Below are 19,655 nucleotides of genomic sequence, written 5' to 3' on the forward strand. Positions count from 1 at the left end.
CACTAATGCAGTAGTGAAGTCAGATTTACAGTATATATTTATCTGAAATACTGTTGCAGGTCTTCAATACAAAATAATAAAATGAAATGGAAGGGGGGGGTGGAGGAGCTCCGGCTGGCAAAAGAACTAGTGCCGTCCGCACAAAAGGTACGCTTGCTTGCATCCAAGTGGTGTCGTACAGTATTAGTTACAGTATTTATTTGACATTTTGTCCAGAGTGTAACTTGTTTTTGTTCTGCGAATTCACTGACTTAAATCTACAGTAAATGACTTCACAAACATTCAACATTCACACATAAATGTGATACATTCAAAGAGTAGTCAATAATAAATTAAGCACAGAACTTTTCATCAATAGTAAAATAAAATGATATTAAAGGAAGTACACAGTGTGGAATGCTTTCACATATGGTACACTAGTGTGTCAAATGTCGTACTTTGTGTCTTGTCCAGGGTTTTTGCAAGACAATCTAGCCAAATTGAAGTTTTCAGCTCAAGTGTCCCAACATTGATTGTTCCCTTCTGTCATCTGGAGGTAAGAGCTGATGGCCTCCCTCAGGCCCTCGCTCACCAAAGAGTTTTCAGACCCTGTTCGCGTCCTCTTTAGAATCATGGATCTGGAAAAACATTTAGAAGAGTTTTTATATGGTAGTTGCGACTGTTGGTTCTTTTGTGCCATCAGAACCTCAGGCAGAGCTTGACACTAACAGGACCTTTCCTGCAGTAGGAGTAAAAACTGGTCCCGCGCCCACCTGCTGATGTCCTTCCAGTTATTGGTGGGCTTCCCGTGTACTGGGGGTACGACAAGCGTGTTCTCTCTGGAGACGTCTAAACCCTGAATGAAGCAAGGCTCAGTCAGCTGACAGCAAAGTCCTTCTGCAGACTCTGTAAAAATCGCAGGATTTCTGGTGAAGTTTTTGCATATGTCGTGTGTCTGTGTTTATATCCATAATATCAATCTTAGACAGGTTTGAGGATTACTTTTGCAAATACCATGTCCCCCCCCCCCAAAAAAAAAAACAACTGCTGTTCAATAACATCTTAATTTTTTATAGAAACTACAATTAACTGTTGATATTGAAAAAAAACTTTTGTATTGACATTTTGTATTGAGGCAAAACATGCAGCCTACAAACCTGAATAGTGTTCTACCAGGCGCTTGAGCGAGGAGAAGGACCGTTTTGGAGTTATGTAGACGCGGCCATTTTGGAGTTGAAAGATGAGGTAGTGCTTAACACAATCTGAGTACAAAGCACTCACTCGCCAACGGACAGACAGAGAGAAGCAATCTAGAGCAATAAAAAGGATAGACACAGAAGTGAAATGACAAAACCGACCATGAAAATGGACCCTTTTTAAACATGAAACTGACAACGCGCTAACCTGCATTCGTTTCTGACTCTCGGATCAAGAAGCCTCCGATGTGGTTTTGCGGTTGCATGAGGAGCTCTTCTGCTTTCAGCCTGCTTACACCTGTGAACAGCCACCTGGATCGGGTCACAGGAGACAGTAGCTGTGCGACTCAATTCATTATGATACTTGGACAATGCGGTATTGGATCAAAATATTCTGAGACAGAAAGGGGAGATAATCTTTTATGGAAAATTTGACCTTATAATGGCTTGCATAAATCTTTTGTCAGCTGACTAGTTCTAAAAATAATCCAGTGTATGAAGTGCTGAAAAACATTTGCTGTCTTTATGAGATCACAAGAGTAGTCTCTCTAGTCTTAATAGGTTCTGGCCTAGCAATATATCGGGCAGGTAATATCGGCAAGAAAGAAAATAAGGTGTGTAACGTTTATTACAATACTTAACACTCGCGTGCTATTTACGTACATACCTGGAAACTGTTTTTAAATTATTAAAAATGTGCATAATATGTGTCCTTATAAGGTGGGTGACCAATTTAGCATCATCATTCAGTTTGTTTGTCTGTTTTCTTTTTTTTTAATGCCTCCACATTACCTACCAAAGAGGAAAAGTGTGATGACAACTATTTAACTATTTGTTTAGAGAATCATTTCCCAAACACTACCAAACAGCAATATTCATCTCCTCATTCACATCCATCATGACTTGTGACTTATGTCTTAAGGTGAGGTTATAATTTATTATTTTAAAGGTTTATCATACGCCTACATGGAGTCATCCTTTTACATTCATGCTGTCTGATGGTTAAGAATATTTTGGGGAAAAAAGTGCAATGCATGTCTTCAACAAGCTTTCCTTTCCACTTCTTGATAAACTGCTAAAAAAAAAAATAAAGGTAATAAACATTTTGTGATGAACAATTATGTAGCTTACCTTTGTGTCACTTTGGCAGTGTAGTTGTTGGGAACGTACATCTCTCGGCTTGTGGTGGTGGATCTTACCCTCAAAACATTACCATCGCTACAGACAAAATATGTGGTGAGTATTTTTGCGTGACGTGAAATTGTGTGGATTTCCAAATGCAAGAGGTTACAAACATACTCTGATATGATGCCAAGTCTCTCCCCTATGGTCATGAGCAACTCCGTTCCATCAAATGACAGAAAGTCAAAAAGGGACACAATCAAGGGTTCCTCAGAGACTGCAAAAATTGTTGGATTTTTGTCATTTGAGCACTGCATATGTAGGGGTTGAAAGCATTGTGGACGCACAGTACATAACAGTAGATGGATGGATAGCTGGCGGATGAAGTCTACCTGATGAAGGAGGCTCTGGTGGATTTTCTAAGGCTCTGTGGTCAGAACTGCACCTGGAGGGGCAGAGCCCCATCTTCTTTAACTTCGTGCTGGTTTGAAGGCGCTCCTGCTACAAAGAGATTGGAAAAGATGCATTCAAATCCGTTCCAACACATATTCTGAATCAGATTAGTTGTCAGAGTATCCAGCATTTTATTGGCACCATAAATCTTGGAGATACAGGAAGCCACGACAACATGCATTGACGTACTTTGATAAATTGTAATTGATAAAAAAATAAATAAATACTTACACCCACTCCCAAAATACAAATGTTTTGTAAGTCCACCTGTTTTTTTTTCTTTCTATAAAGTTATCCCAGTGCTATAAGCAGATCCAAGCTGTCTTGAAATTTGTTCATCTGCATCATGCAGAAACAGGCACACAAATGGAAGCTCACGTTATCTGTCAGACCTACAGATCAATCACAACCACTGCTGTGCAACCAGGAAGGCTGCTACGTTTTTGCAGCTACGAATACGTGTGGGGGGGTGTTTGTGGCTGTAGCTTCCTGTATAATATTCTGTGTGAAGGTCTTGTCTAAAGGCCTATGGTATATTTCTTCTTGTTATCTATATCTTCAACAGCACAAAAAGAAGAACGAAGAAGAAAAAGAAGTCATCTTTTAAAAATGCCAGTTGTAGTCATAGAAAGTGTTGCATATTGATAATTTTGTGAAGTCAAACTGACCATTGTCTTCACAGAAATGAATATCATTATTGATAACAGATGTATTTTAAGCAATCTTATTTCTTAAATGTGCATCACACTGGTAGGCCTTTGAATTAATCACTAAAGAAGTAGTTCTCACCTAAAAAAAAAAAAAGAAAAAAAAACTTAAGTAAACAAAATCCAGGCAAATCCATAAATGCACATCAGATTATGAAAGCAAAGCATGATATGGTTGTTGCATGTCAATGCAATATAATGTAACATCACATGTACATTCTTGAGCAAAGATAAGCTGTGCGCCATGGTGAGTACTATGAGCATTAAATTGATTTTAAGATGACACCATGACACCTGAGTTAAGTTTATCTCTTGCACAGAAAAGGGAAACACGGTGCTAAATATAAACAGCCGAGTCTGTGACAAGTGGTGAGCATGCGGCGGAAATAAGAACTGTGGCTAGAAAACAACTCACCATAGTCACCTTATTTTTCCATTAACAAGAGTAGAGTAGACTCAAATTACTGATCTACAAATTCATTTATGCGCATCAGGTTAGTGAAAATAAACACATGAAACACTTCTTATATTCTACATCTTTATTGAGTAAGTAAAAGAGTCAGCAGACAAGTGAGAGGAACCCCTGGGCTGAATGTCACGGGTTGTTTAAACACTGCATTAAAATAAACAAAAAAACTACAACATATAAATATAAATGGGGGAAAACAATTAAATGTAAACAAGGTTAAACAGGCAGTAGCACGTTTTCTTTAATGCTAAATATCTAAGCTTTTTTTTTTTTTTTTTTTTTTAAACCGGGCATTTTAAGTTTACATTTAGTACAGACCACCCCTCTTCCATCTGTAGCTCCATTTTGTTGGTCTGACAGCATAATTGGCCGAGTCATTCTTAACCTACTGTCACAATATCAATTAAAAAATACGAATGTGGTTTCCTAAAATTTGGTTTAATCTTTATGTCTACGGAGATTCTCAGTCATCCAAATCCTGGTAAGATTGAATCGGTATTCGATCATTATTCTTGTTTGTGGATTTTTTTTTTCTTGTTCTTCAAAAGCCATCGAAAATGATTTCTGATAATGTAATTTTACTATTAAGCTAACAATTCAATTTAAAAACACAAACATATAGTGGTTCAGAGCCCATAGGGGCAGAATGTTTAAACTTCAAAGTAAAGACACAGGTTAAAACAGTAAGTGTTGTAGCATACAATGACAAAAACAGTTATTTTGTATTAACAACATTGATGGGCGGTACACCTTGGAACAAACTAAAAACAAATACAATTAAGGTGAGTTCCTAACATCTGAATATATCAGTATTAATGGTTAAGGAATGTAGTCTTTATAATATTATATTTAAGAATATATGTTTGTTTATATAGCTATTACATCTTTTTCTAAATCACGTAGTTCCTTACAGAACCAGCGGGCACTGAATTGAAGGAAAGAGAAAGCGGACCAGATAGGGTCAATAAGTTACAAAGGAAGGAAGCACACACAAGCGGCGACTTTAGCAGGACACCTCCATGGTTTGGGGTCCAGCCTGGCAGTCCAGCGCCGCAGGGGCGTTGTTCTCCAGCAGGCTGTTCAGGTTGTGGCGGCTGCGACTGCTGTCCATGGAGGTGGTGCTTGAAGAAGAAGCGGTGCGCGAGCGAGCCAGGCGAGTCATTCCTGCAGACGGCACTGGAGTAGAAAGAAAGAAAGACATTTATAAAAATAGCGACCACGCAGAAGCAGGCGGCTAACCGGTGCACATTGGGAACACTTGCATTGTCTGATGTAATAGCACTAACAAGGTACTGTGCTAAACATGCAAACAATTTGCAAATATGAAGGAGGGAAAAAAATTAAAAGAGGTTCACAAAAATTATGCATGTCTTTGTTGAAAAACAAGAGATATCACAACAACAGAGTAAAGCCTTTGAAATCAAATAACCATCGGTTCATGCAAAACAAAAATAAAATGTCCATGCTAAAGGATCTAGTCTCCTACAGCGGGATGAATGTGCATCAAAATATGCCAGAAATGATCCTGTATTAACAACACACAATAACAGAAGCAGTGTCAGATACAGGATTTCGGTGTGTACAGTGGGAGGAAAAGTAAGGGAACATTTTACAATTTCTTACATTTCTGCATACACTGGACAACCAATTGAGTCCGATCATCTAAATCTCAATAAAAGTATATTCAAACTAAAACCCCACAATTGTGTTTTCATACTTTAATAGAAAATAACGTAAACATTCACAGGGCTTACGGCCATGCTACCCTGATAACGCCCGATCTCGTCAGCCCGGGTTAGTACTTCGATGGGAGACCGCCTGGGAATACCAGGTGCTGTAAGCTTCTCTCCCCAGCTAAAATGCAGAGGGGTTGAGTCAGGAAGGGCATCCGGAGTAAAACTGTGCAAAACAAATACACGTTCATCTGAGATGACCCGCTGTGGCAACCCCTAACGGGACTAGCCGAAAGGAAAAGAAGAAGAACGTAAACATTCACAGGACTGGAAGTAAGTAGTTGACCCTCCTCTAAGAAGCAATAACGTCAACCAAAAGTTTCCTGTAGTCAGAGATTAGATGTGCACAACAATTAGAATGAATTGTGGACCATTCAACTTTACAAAATTGCTGCGGTTCAAGATTCCTGGGATGTCTGCTGTTACTTGTCCAGCTTTATATATGTTTCTACTGTATTGCATCAACCTGACAGCTGACAGCAGACATAGCGGGAATTGTGCTGAACTCCAGGTTTTGAAAGGAGGAAAGTTCCAAAACACATCATGACTGTAGTGCATGTCTGATCTGTAACGACAGGAAATGTTCGATTGCGACCAAACCAGGATCAACTCCATTTTATTCAAGACAAGGGTTCACCGACTTTTTCGTCCATGTTCTGTGATTGTCTACTTGGTATTTTTAACAAACATATGAAAACAATTATTTATGTAATGGACAGGAGATGTAGACTATATTTGATGACCAATGTATACTAAAATTCAAGAAATCTAAAACGGTTCACATACTCTTTGCTCCCACTGTACCCTGCATGCCATTCATCTACCACGGGGTGTTCTGAGGCCATATGGCGTCAAAGCTTTCCAGTCGGGCAACTTTTTAGAGACCCTGGTACCTGATTCGTTGCTCAGGTGACTGAGAAGGACATAGGGAACTGTAAGCGATGATTAAAGAAAGAAAGATAGAAAAAGAAAAAAAATGTTGGAAAGGTTTGCTTGTTTCAGTCCACCTTTTATATTTGTGACTCAGTATTGGTATTGGACAAAAAGAAATGACAATGAGTGCTTATTAGACTTTTCCTCAGCCTACATTCTGCCTTGTAGCATTTCCCACAGTGGCATTGTGTTAATGAGCCAAAAGTAGCTTTCACAAGCATGCTGAGGTGTTAAGATTTACTTTCCATACTTTCTCAGGTTGAAAACTTTTTAATCTCAGCTAATCCTACAGTGGCATTTGCTCAACAGGAGGACTCAGCGGCATTTCAAGCACAGCACCAAAGGGTGCCTCTCTCGCAGTCGGGGATTTTGGAATACAAGGGCAGAATCAGAAGCTCAAATTTATCCCGAATGACGCAAACACAACTTCATACCTCATATTAAACATGTCTCCACGTGTTTACCATAATTTGTAATGATGAAAAAAGCAGCTCCAAATGCATAGCACATCTAGTAGAATCTTAGTAGAGCAGGTTTGAAATATAGGTCAGTCTTTATATATAAAGGTCACTTTCAAAACATCTACATTGTACCTTTGGATGTTCTGAACATGAATAGCTGGATTGGTGTTGATACACCTAATATACTCCCATTACGAAATAACCTTTGTGTGCTGATACAGTAGATGTGGATCTTACTTTGAGCAGTCATATCGAATCAATCACCAAAACACATTTTTCTATTCTACCTGCTGAAAAACATATCCAGAGTGAAGGTTTGCATGTTCCAAGGAAATCAGGAGAAGCTCACCCACGTTTATATCTCTAAGTAGACTTGCTGAGAAACTGCAAGGTTCTGTTACTGGTCTACAAATCACTGAATAGGTTAGATCCTGAATACATTAAAGAAATATTAATGGGATATAAATCCATTCTGGCTCAGAGATCTGCAGACTCAGGTCAGATAAAGAAGCACAGATTTTAAACAGCATTTACCATAACTTTGTGTATAATGCACAATTCACCTTTCTTCCCTCCCCCCAAAATGTAAAAAAATCATTGGTCCACGTTATACATAGGTATAGGAGAAAATGAGGGTGTGGTGGGGGGGGGCATTGAAAGAGTATTATGGGTACTTTATGAAAGTGGCAAAAATATTAGAAGGGCATCTCGTGTAAAGTCTCCAGTCAGTGTATGGGACAGTTGTCAAAAAATGAATGTCTTACTCAGACGGAACAGCTGAATATATAGTTTGATAGACCATCTACTGTGTTCCACATGACTTAGTGCTTTCACATAGCTTCAGCACTCTGAACTTCAATCGTTCAGAGGACATACACTAACACGCACATTTAGTTTAGTTTTTACAAATGACAACTTGGCAACTTGAACATTGCACTGCTATGAGAGTTTTGACAGAAAAGGTAGGCACACCAAACAAAAAGAGTACTTATTATGTTGGACTTGAAATATTGTTCGGTACATTGATTGTCCACATCATTTCAGTCATGCTCACACCTCACCTACTTAGAGTTACCAGGTCTACTGAACACTGTAGAGAGCAGAGAGGAAACCGCATTAGCGTCTGTTGGTGTGCAGGCAGCAAAACCTGGTCGTTTGTGACCAGGCTGACAGAAAAATAAATAAAAAATTGTCCACAGCCCAAAATGCATCAATGCTGATGCGCAAGAATTTACAAGCGTGATAACAATCTTCTTCTTAGGTACATAAGACATAACGTACATTCGTGTCAACAGGAAGTGAATTGAACGACAGTGTAACCACATGTACATGTATGTCAAAGGTGTTGAACTTGTTTGAAGCATTTTTTTTTAAGTCCTAAGATGTTTGACAATCAAAGAAAGACAAGCATACTTACTGTAGCCCATTCCCTGGACAAAGTACTTGAAGGCCTCGGCAAGTTTCCCCGGCTGTGAGTCAATAATGTGAGAGGTTAGAAGCCAAAATGGCGATACGAAATGTGTCTTCAAGAGACAAAATACTACCTGCACAACCTGGGGCAAGCCTCCACAATCAGCCATCTACGAGAGTCAAGAAATGCAATTGGTTTGAGTCAACAATAATCAATGCTAAGCAATTGTCAGAAACAATTAATAAACAAAAAGGGATTCTCTGTTTATGACAGAGTTCCGTTCCCTCAGCTGCAGCATAACCCGAATTTGTATGCAAGTCATATCACTAACCTACGCCGGGCAGTACAAATACCGGTAATAACTGGAGATGGCAAATTCTGTGAATGGTGTAGAGCTGAACTTGAAATATTGTGTAATTAATTGTGTTGTTGAAATGAAGAACGTGGGACTTGAAGTTGGAATGGTTTTATAATGAGGCAAGAAATGCGTAAAGAGGACATAAACGTAAATTCTCTCTTAATTTGGGAATTTTGTTGTTAAAATGTGGGCCTTTGGCACAGTGAACAGTAGTACCTAGGATGTCTTGAATGAGCAAGCCTAGCCTTCAACTTCAGGTGGAAGATGGAATGATTTAATCAGTTGAATAAGTTGTGAAATCTGGAAGTACTGTGCATTAAATTCTGAAATATATATGTAATATCTATTCATTTCAATTAGATCTCTTTCAATGCTGAACTGCGTGAAAAGTAGGGATTTTAAGAATGTGCAAAATATTTTCTAAGATAAGGTAAATGAGGTCATGTTAAGAAATGTGGAAGGAATAAAAGGAGAGGAAATCAAATTTTTAGAATAAATAAAATACTGTTTTGGGGCGGCAGAGCGGAGCCGCTGTAGAGTGTTGGCCACATAGTTCTGAGGAGCGAGGTTCAATCCCGGCCCCGCCTGTGTGGAGTTTGCATGTTCTCTGCGTGCCTGGGTGGGTTTTCTACAGGCACTCCGGTTTCCTCTCACATCCCAAAAACATGCAACATTAATTGGACACTCTAAATTGCCCCTAAGTTTGATTGTTGTTTGTCTGTGTGCCCCCTATGATTGGCTGGCAACAAGTTCAAGAAAATGGATGGATGGATATTGTTTTGGTGACAGAATAATACTTGTGAATGCTCTTCACCATTCATGAAGTAATAACTTAGATTTCATTTTCTCTTGACAACACATTCCTATGCCACCACGGAAACTAGTTGGTTGTGTCAATTGTGTCAATTTTGAAATCAAAATGACAGACGCTGGTGGAAACCGAGGCCTTGAACTTTACTCTTTTAGGGGGATCATTGTTCAAACCCTTTTAGAAGGTACCTAAATAGAGCAGAACATCAAATGTCTTCTAGCTCTTTTGAGAGGATCCAGAGACATTCCCAGGAAAGCTGAGAGATGTAGTCTCCCCAGCGTATGGAGGGTCATCCTCGGTGCCTTCTCCCTGTGGGACATGCCCAGTACACCACACCAGGGAGGGGTCCAGGAGCCATCCTAAACAGATGCCTGAGCCACCTCATCTGGCTACCCTCAATGAACAGGAGGAGAGGCTCTCCTCTGAACTCCTCTGGATGACCAAGCTTCTCACCCTCTCTCTGAGTGAGAGGCCAGACACCCTTCAGAGGAAACTTATTTCGGCCACTTGCATCTTGGATCTTGTTCTTTCTGTCACGACCAACAGCTCTTCCCTCGCTCGTTAACAAGACCCCAAGATATTTTAACTCCTCCACTTGGAGCAGGCTATCATCCCCGACCTGGAGAGGGAACGCCACCCTTTTCCGACTGAGACCATGGTCTCAAATTTGGAGGTTCAAAATTTCATCCCACCCGCTTCACATTCTGCTGTGAACCACTCCTATCCGGTGTGAGATGGAGATCCAGAGTCCAGCTCAGCCGGACCCCATTCTTACTGTGTACAGTGTTGATGGTTCATTGCTTCCCCCTCCTGTGATGCCAGATGGTGGATCATGATTTCCTCAAAGCTATCCGGAAGACAATCTCCAAGGCCTTACCAAACTTGAGTTTGTGTCTCAGCGACCACCAAAGCCACATTCCGCTTGGCCAACCAGTACCCATCAGCCTCAAGAATCCCAGATGCCAAAAAGGCATGATTGGATTCCTTCTTCATCTTAATGGCATCCCTCACCGTTGGTATCCACCAACTGGTTCAGGGATTGCCGCCACAACAGGCAAACACTACCATACAGCCGGAGCTCTGGTCAGCCACCTCAGCAATGGAGGCAAAGAAAATTGCACACTCCTGAGATGTGTGTGAGGTTCTGCCGGAGGAGGGAGTCAAAACTCCTTTGACAGGAGATTCTGTCAACTGTTCCAAGAAGACCCTCACGATATGTTTGGGCCTGCCAAGTTGGAAGACAATCATTTCCCACCATTGGAGTCAACTCACCACCAGTTGGTAATCAGTTGACAGCTCCTGCCCCTCTTCACCCATGTATCAAAGACATGGGGCTGCATGTCCGATGACACAACCACAAAGTCGATCATAAAACCGTGACCTACAGTGTCTTAGTGAGAAGTGCACATATGGTCATACTGATGCTTGAAGAACATGGTGTTCATTATGGACAATCCATTATGAGCACAGAAGTCCGATAACAGAACACCGGAGAGATGCTAACCTCTCGTTCACCAGGGTGAATCCCAACATACAGCCGTCGAGCTCAGGGGCAATAAGTACACCCACACCTGCTCGGCGTCTCCGACCATGGGGAACTCCAGAGTGGAAGAGAGACTCACCTTTCTCAAGATGACTGGCACCAGAGCCCAAGCAGTGTGCGGAGACGGCCGACATCTTGTCGGAACCTCACAACTTCACACACCAGTTCAGGCTTCCTTGCCAAAGAGGTGACATATCTATGGCCCCTCCCAATGGCGGTGAGCCCATGGGAAGTAAATTTAATATATTTTCAAAATCCAGACAAATTAAAGGTCAACCATCACACCACAAGAGATTTTTGGGTCCATCTTTTTAGTTTCCACTGCATTGTTAATCGTTTCTTGTTTTTCCATTTAAAAATTAAACTGCAAAAAAAAAAAAAAATAAAAAATAAAATTCTAAAACTTTTCACCTTCAGCAGAGTGGTCTTTGTTGGATTTAACCTGGAATTGCACTCCACCTGAAAGAGTATATTTGGATTGATAGCTATATTTAATAATAAAACAAAAAAGCCTTGAGCATGGCAACTAAGATGTCTAATTTACCACAGCGTCCACAGCAGGTGATGTGTCACCAACTACCAACAAAGCAGGGCACCTGGAAAGGATAAATATATAATCATCTAAGGATAAAATTCCATGGCTCAAATAAAACCGTAACAGCAGCCATGAAGGCTTACGTTAGTGTGTTGACGGCATGCTCATTCAAACCTACGATGGGCCGTTCGATGTCCAGGTCCTGGCGACTGTTGAAATGAGAATGCTAGTTGACTTACAGAAAAAATTCGGAAACACATAAAATAATATAGTTCATCATACTATTGGTAAGAGCCACAGAAGAGGGCCAAGTTGTCCTGATTGATGTCTTGAGCGATATGCAACCGGTAAGTTTGGATCAGCTCCTGGTTCTCTGTTAGCTCATCCTAGGTAACAGAGTAGATTGATTGCAGACATGTCAAAACAAAGTACTGCTGTAGAACAGCTTCAGCAAAGAATGATAGAGGGATTCATAATTGTCAAGCTTCCCCACAAGTAATCAGAGGACAGAAAGAATAAATGTCTACCAGCAAGATGAAATGAAATTGTCCCGGGAAATTTAGTGAAGTAGGTCATATATATTAGAAAAAAAAAACTAAATGTGTGGTATTTGATAGAACAACCCCAGTCCGATTAGATCAGAAATAATCAAAGACAGCCATTACAAGACTGCCCTATTAAATTGACTAATAGCAACAGCAGAAGTATAATAAATTGGGGAAATAATGCAAAAACTCACACTGCTGAAATGATGAGCCATGACAACATCAACCAGGTTACTAGTCCATCCAGAGAGCTGAGGACCAGAAGAAGGAAGCGATTTAACAAAAGGAAAGAGGCCCTCTTATACTGAGAAGCTGCTACTTTTGAGATATATATATATATAATATATATATATATATATATATATATATATATATATATATATATAATAAAATGATTAATCTAGAGGGCTAATTAAAAAAAAACAGTAACAGAATAAATACAATTTACCTCTTAAAACATGGAAAATTATAGACATAAAAGTAGAAACTAGGACACAAAGACAAGATGGTGTTCAAAGACAGTCGAGCACAGAGCTTGGCTGGTAAATAATTCAAGTGTTGCAAAGGGTACCACAGTCATACTGACTTTTGAAGCTGCCCAGTCAATCCAACCTTCAGCACATGGGTCGATATTGATGAGCACCAGTCCCTCCACCAGATTGGGATTGTTCAGCTGCAAAGAGAAGAACCAACATCAGAGGTGATAGCAAGGGAGAGGATTTATTGCGACAAACAAGGATGCTGTCCAGTCTGTTAGGTGCATGCTCTTGTGAAACATGCACCACCCTGAGTGCAGTTGAGGCTTGATCATGAATCAAGTCAACAGATAATTGTGAGTTTTCAAAGCAGCTAAAATAAATTAGCATGCAAAAGTGAAGGTGCACATTATTTTGCAACAATGCCTACATTATATCAATTGAAGACCCTTCACAATTACTTAGTTTACACACTCAGAGAGTTACCAGTCTACCATTATGCGTATTATTTTGGCTGTTGTTGGCAGATGTACAACTCGACCGAACTGTCCCTATGCAACTGTACGATTTTCTATAATCCTTGTCCTCTTAGACGTATGCATTTCAAAATGCCCACATATTCTTAACGCACAAAAGGCATCTGCAGATTTGCAGCAATCTTCATTCTGATTAAAAATTAAACTAACGATGTGTGGCCTTGAAGAGCCTCATATAGTAGTGTTCAAAATAATAGCAGTCCAATGTGACTAACCAGATTAATCCACATTTTCAGTATATTTTTTATTGTGACATGTCAAGTTCCCTGTAGGTGCAGTAGATTCTCAGAAAACCAACAAGACCCAGCATTGAAGATATACACGCTCTTAAGGCTGTCCAATTGGGTAATTTGTTGAAGGGGGTGTGTTAAAAAATAGCAATTGAATTTACAAGCTCAAAATTATTTTGTACAAACTTTTTTTTCTAGGATATTTCAATCCTTTGAAACACGAAACGAATATTTAGTTGTATGACCACAGTTTTTTTTTTAAGAACTGGTTCACATCTGTGTGGCATGGAATCAACCAACCAGTGGCACCTCAGTTGTTATTCCACTCCAAGATTCCTTAACGACAGTTCACAATTGATTTACACTTCTTGGTTTTGCTTCAGAAACAGCATTTTTGATGTCACCCCACAAATTCTCGATTAGATTAAGGTCCGGGGATTGGGCTGGCCACTCCATGACATTAACTTTGTTGGTTTGGAAGCTAGACTTTGCATGTTTACTAGTGTGTTTGGGGTCATTGTCTTGTTGAAACCCCCATTTTAAGGGAATGACCTCTTTAAGTATTTTGACATTGGCAAACCGAACCGAGTTTCAAGGAGAAATGCATGTTCAGTTGCTGGCTTCATCCTTAAATAGTGGTCACCAGATTCACAGGGGTTTTTCACAAAATTTATGACCTCCATGATTAAATGTCACACTGCAATTTCTTTTTTAAAAACACCCATTCACCAAATTGCCCAATTGTGGAGCCTTAAGAGCGTGTATATCATGAATGCTGGGTCTTGTTGGTTTTCTGAGAATCTACTGCACCTACTGGCAACTTGTTTGACATGTAGCAATAAAACATACTGAAAATGTGGAATTATCTGGTTAGTCATATTAGACTGCTATTATTTTGAACACTACTGCATTGGCAATAACAAATAAGACATAGGCTGAGAGATTTGGGAAGAATGAATGGAAAGAATAAAAAGAAAAGCAGCAAGGTGGATGGATGTCCCAGTGTAGGTGAGGACTCACAGCAAAGCGGGAGAGAACGTATGCGCCTGCTCCCACGCCAATCCCAATAACGCTGTTGACCCTACAGGGAAACCACAAGTTACAACAAGACTAAACTGTAAATCAATGTAGACCCAACTATTAATCAACCATTTTCAAGTGGTACTCACTTGAGCTGAGTCATTACAGAAGGCAACATTTCAGCCAACTCATCCATAGTTGGATAGCGATAGCTGGGGACAGATGAAACGGCTGATCAGAAATGAGCACGTGAACCTGCCATGGTCAGTTCTTTATGAGCAAATTAATCGGCATGTTGTAAATGTTTGTAAATGAGAGCACAGCTCACTTTGTCACTACAATTCATCATCCATTGTCCAAATAAATGTATATGGCGCAACCCGTCGATTTGCATAAAAATCTATGTGATCACCGTTATCAGCACATGCATAACTACTCCGACACCCACCCGCTGGGAAATGGAGGTGCGCCCTCCTGCTGACCAGGTGCATCCACGTGAACCACGGCGAAGTGCTGTGTGATCTCTTGCATGTCCTCATAGTTGAACAGAGTGTTGAAGCATGACTTGTCTGGAAAGGTGCAAGTGAAGGATGGAAATCAGTTGAAAGTTTAAATAATTTCATCAAACATATAGGGAAAAGTTCAGTTGTCTCACGGTTGAGGCCAATGTCGTGATAGGTGAGGATGATGGGTCTGTTGCTCTTGGGAACGCCCCTCATTGTCACGTGAAGAACGCCATGAGGAGTCTCAATGTCATGCTCCTACAGCAACAGATGTGAGACCGTACAGAGATTAGGGTTGGTCATTGAGAATCGTTTGGAACCATGACTACCATTCCGGTTCTCCTGGAATTGTTCAAATTTAATTTATATTTTTGGCTCCCAGTTTCGAAGCCTACAGTCCGCTGCCCCAAAGAAAAAGTGACAAAAACCAACGAAGAAAAACGCCCACAAAGACGTGATTGTGCCCATTGGTGACAGTGAACAAAAGTGTGTTTTTAACTTTGTTAAAATTAATTACCTTTGCCTCAGTGAAACACTTAGAATAAGATATTGTGCTAAGGAGGCTTTCACGATGTATAGAATTCTGATGTCCCACCATGTTCCTAGCCTTAGTCCGCACTGCACTGAAGTCAACTTTCAGTCATTTCGGTGAGTGAAACAATGTCCGATATACCAACATTCAGGCAGCTAACAAGGTAAACAGTTAGTTGTAATTTTGTACCGATGATTGAGTCGTCAAACATAGGTAGGAGCCGATGACATGGGGAAAAAAACATTGAGCTAAAAGTTAGTTTCACACAAATTGCCTTTTAATTCATAGACTTTGATAATGATCCTGGTTCGTAAGAACCCAGAGTCAAATGTTCATTTGAGTCTATGCTGAGGACTGCTAAGAAAACGGAGGTTCAGAATTTAGATACCCTTTATTTAAAAGGAGGTTGGTGGGGCCGAGTATATCGTCTATCGTTGTCGCGGTGGGGGGCACATCGCAGCGAATGACGTAGAGAAAGCAAGACACAGACTGGAGGAAGCCAGCTTACTAGAGCCCACCATTATGTGCACATGCAAGTGACATGTCAGAAGAGGCCAGGATTGGCCAAACTGAATGTCAATCAATCACCTGCGCGATCGACGTATTGGCCACACCAAAAACAAGCGACGAGATGGATGAGGTTTTCTTTTTGGGGGGGGCATGCAGTCGCGATTGACCATAACTGCCTCAGAGATCGACTGGAAAATCGCAATCGACACATTGGGCACCCCTGCCCAATCTGCCGTAGCTCGCACCTCTATTAACCTTGTCCTTTCTATTCTGTCCATACCAAAAATCAGTTTTCAATAAACATCGGCATATTTAACAAAAATTATAAAAAAAAAAAAAAAAATTAATTGGGAGTATTTCAAACTCCACTGTTACATAGACAAACTGTTCCAGCACAGAAGGCATACAGATGCAGCCTTCTGCAGGGCCATTCATCTGAACAGGACAGGTTAAAAGAAAAATACATTATTAGTTCCATTGAACAACTAAGACAACAGAATTAGTATTTTTAACATATAAAAATGCTAAAAAATAATAAAAACATTCACTGATTGATTTCTGTGATATTGACAGATTGAGTAGCGAGTCAAACCACTCACATATATTTGCAATAATTCATTTCAAACTGCCATCGTAGCCAACATGATAAAAATAGCCAGGGTCATTGCATAATATAAAGATGGAGATAAGCACACTTTTTCAAAACCAGACCAATTTAACGGCTTCCTCAGTTGTCAAAAACAATTGAAAAGCTCTTTGCGACAAGTCACTTTGTGAGAGCACAATGAATCTCTCTCGCTCTCTATTTAATTTCTGGGTTACAACAGAGTAACTCTGGTATGATTTTTTTTTTTAAACAATCATGTATAAATACTGTGAGTGTTCCAAATAACTAGTCCAGGTTTTGCTCTCCATCCCCCTCGCCCCTACAAAATAAAAAATTTAAAAGAATACCGAAAAAAAGCAATATGCATCAAACTGTGGTTTAGAAATTTTGGTACGCGTTGAATCGTTAACTTTGTGTATCGTTACAGATCTAATCAAAAGTCATGCATAATAAATATATTCATGGAGTCCTCATGGACTTTAAAAACTCTTCTGATACCATTCATCATCATCTTCTTCTTCTTGTCCCTTTGGCTTGTCCCATTAGGGGTCGCCACAGCGTGTCATCTTTTTCCATCTAAGCCCATCTCGTGCATCTTCCTCTCTAACCCCAACTGCCCTCATGTCTTCCCTCACCACATCCATCAACCTTCTCTCTGGTCTTCCTCTCGCTCTTTTGCCTGGCAGCTCCATCCTCAGCACCCTTCCATCAATATACTCACGCTCTCGTCCCTGTCCAAACCATCCAAGTCTGCTTTCTCGAACCTTGTCTCCAAAACATTCAACTTTGGCTGTCCCTCTAATGAGCTCATTTAATCCTAAGAAACCTGCTCACTCCTAGAGAGGACCTCAACGTCTTCATTTCTGCCACCTACAATTCAGCTTCCTGTTGTCTCTTTTCCCTTCATCCTAGCGGAGACTCTTCTATCACACAGAACACCAGAGACCTTCTGCCAACTGTTCCACCCCATTACTTGGCTAACTAACAAGTTACACTGTGATTTCTGAGAACCGAGAACATGTACATGGCAATGGTGAAACTCGATTAACCACTAACACGATTGGATCGTTATACTGTATAACTCTGTTGTCCAATCGAGTAATCTGCCGCAAAAAGTTTTGTTTATTTTGCAAAATGCAAATATTTACACTACCGAGCAAGTTAGAACGGCATATGATAGTCGTGCTTGTGCTAGCACTAAGCTGAATTTGCAGCTCGGAGTCCACCACCGAGAGGCAGGCGCATGATACACCCCCACCCCCCTGAAATTTTCTCAACGGATTCGCGCTTATCTCGAGAATGGTCATTTTGGTGTGAAAAAGTCGGAAATCCGCCGATCGGCGCAAAATTCTCATCCCTGTTGTGAGTGAAAAAACGTTTGGACTACTTTTCAATAAACAATGTTAACAGTTTTCAGTGCAAAATAGACCTATATATAAACGATATAAAAATGAATGTAGCCCAACCCCCCCAAAAAAAAAAACTTTACCAAGGGTTAAGTGAATAAGTATGTTGTTCTGCTTGACCACTGGTCAGTCGTGCACTTTCACAAACTGCAAAGAACTCGACAGTTGTAAGCTGGATGGTTAATATGAGTCATTGAGCCAACAACTTCTACCTGACAACAGTAAATCAAAAATATAGTCACGGGACATTTTTATGGCGTCTGATCGTTCAGTGAGTGACAGTCCCCCTACAGTCATTAAATTTTAACAGAAAGGTTGTTTTATTCTCAGAATAACAGGATACATTGTTGAGATATACCAGTCGACCAAACCATTTGCATATTTAAAGCTTCGTTTTAAGGATCCAAAGCATGCACTCCTCTCCAGCAACCACCTCTTCTATGACCTTGTACAAACAAAACGCTGAATGAGCTATTGGACAAATATTTTTCCATCAAGAAAAATGTCCTTTTAAATGTGACAATTGAAAATCACAGCTCCTTCACAAGTATGACACAGAAAAAAAAAAAAAAAAAAAAAAAAAACACTTCATGGGGTAACATTGCAGTGGGATGCATTAAAATTCAGAGAGCTCACACAAACTTCACTCTATTCATCAGTTTTATTTGAATTGAGCACAAGGAAGACCTGCTTTAGTCACACAAGATGAGAGCAAATAGCTCAGCAGACATTTGTCATTTCAAGACACTGGATTGCAAATAGTCAATTAAAGGAGTGTGTAGGAGGTAGGATGTGACTATGTGAGGATTCAAGCATTCTTTTGAAGTTGCATTCTTTCTAAGATTGCGTAATTAAACATCCTAGAGGATGGCATGAAGTAAGTTCATGTGGTAGCTATGTACTGGACATGAAATGGCAGGCATGTCTTTGCACTTGCCTGGTCTCAAAGCTCCCTGGACATCAATAGAGAGAAAAATCAGTAGCGAGCGCAAACACTGACGGGTACACACTGCCATATTTATGGATATCATTGGATATACTGCATAACTGGATGCATCCAGATGATTGACATGGGCTGCAACCTCTACTGAGTTGCTGAAGGTTAGTTGCCAATGTCTCAGGGACAAGGCTGCAATAATTTGAATGAGAAATCAGTGATGGACACATCAATTCCACTCAACTGACAGCAATTGAATGAGATAACTTCATTTTGCATGTGTATTGGCGAGGTCTGAATCCCAAAAATTATGCAAAACAAAACACGATGGAAACTAGAAACTATATGTACACCTAGTAAATGTGTCGTTTCGAACAGAGATGGACTAAAACTAAGAAATTCTGCTTCTGTCATTGAGGCTATAGGGCCTTCTCAAATATAATGAAGTCAAAATAACTTGCGTGGAAGGTGGTTGAACAACTTGTTACAGGCACAGAGAAACTACAACATGTCATATTGTAGCATTTTCATTTTTACACAATGACATATACAAAGACATAAAGAGGTATACTCAAATAGAATACAAATACACTTTAAATGGGCCAATACAACCAAGTACATCTCACCAGGAAAACGGGGGAA

The 19,655-nt window shown here is 40.1% G+C and overlaps 2 protein-coding genes across 5 annotated transcripts in view; both read right to left on the reverse strand.

Moving 5' to 3' along the window:
* Nucleotides 1-103: 103 nt before the first annotated feature.
* Nucleotides 104-3,101, reverse strand: sla2a (Src like adaptor 2a). Its single transcript, XM_061833000.1, has 8 exons — nt 2,982-3,101; nt 2,690-2,798; nt 2,475-2,574; nt 2,307-2,393; nt 1,384-1,487; nt 1,137-1,289; nt 753-885; nt 104-617 (listed from the first exon to the last, which is right to left on the reverse strand). Exons 2-8 carry the CDS (start codon nt 2,760-2,762, stop codon nt 494-496), a joined length of 774 nt encoding a protein of 257 aa, XP_061688984.1. The 5' UTR covers nt 2,763-2,798; nt 2,982-3,101; the 3' UTR covers nt 104-493.
* An 897-nt stretch (nt 3,102-3,998) lies between these two features.
* ndrg3a (ndrg family member 3a) overlaps nt 3,999-19,655 on the reverse strand; it is a 55,379-nt gene continuing 39,722 nt past the window's right edge. For 3 of the 4 annotated variants that reach the window (XM_061832423.1, XM_061832422.1, XM_061832424.1), the window contains 13 exons: nt 15,174-15,279; nt 14,967-15,087; nt 14,668-14,730; nt 14,519-14,579; nt 12,843-12,929; nt 12,451-12,507; nt 11,994-12,097; nt 11,855-11,920; nt 11,721-11,772; nt 11,588-11,635; nt 8,598-8,633; nt 8,471-8,522; nt 3,999-5,102 (listed from right to left, as the gene is read on the reverse strand). In XM_061832423.1, coding sequence (XP_061688407.1) covers nt 4,930-5,102; nt 8,471-8,522; nt 8,598-8,633; nt 11,588-11,635; nt 11,721-11,772; nt 11,855-11,920; nt 11,994-12,097; nt 12,451-12,507; nt 12,843-12,929; nt 14,519-14,579; nt 14,668-14,730; nt 14,967-15,087; nt 15,174-15,279 — 1,026 coding nt within the window. In that variant the 3' untranslated portion in view covers nt 3,999-4,929. The remainder of the gene's footprint in view (nt 5,103-8,470; nt 8,523-8,597; nt 8,634-11,587; nt 11,636-11,720; nt 11,773-11,854; nt 11,921-11,993; nt 12,098-12,450; nt 12,508-12,842; nt 12,930-14,518; nt 14,580-14,667; nt 14,731-14,966; nt 15,088-15,173; nt 15,280-19,655) is intronic. The other variant, XM_061832425.1, reaches the window with a different exon arrangement.

This window comes from Syngnathoides biaculeatus, chromosome 10 (assembly GCF_019802595.1).
Source record: "Syngnathoides biaculeatus isolate LvHL_M chromosome 10, ASM1980259v1, whole genome shotgun sequence".
NCBI lineage: Eukaryota > Metazoa > Chordata > Actinopteri > Syngnathiformes > Syngnathidae > Syngnathoides > Syngnathoides biaculeatus.

Coding starts and splice junctions, on each gene's coding strand:
- sla2a (XM_061833000.1), bottom strand. CDS start 2,762: ATGGGGCTCTGCCCCTCCAGGTGCAGTTCTGACCACAGAGCCTTAGAA. Junction 1,488..2,306: donor ACTGCCAAAGTGACACAAAG/GTAAGCTACATA, acceptor GACCCGATCCAG/GTGGCTGTTCACAGGTGTAA. Junction 886..1,136: donor CCTGGTAGAACACTATTCAG/GTTTGTAGGCTG, acceptor CGATTTTTACAG/AGTCTGCAGAAGGACTTTGC.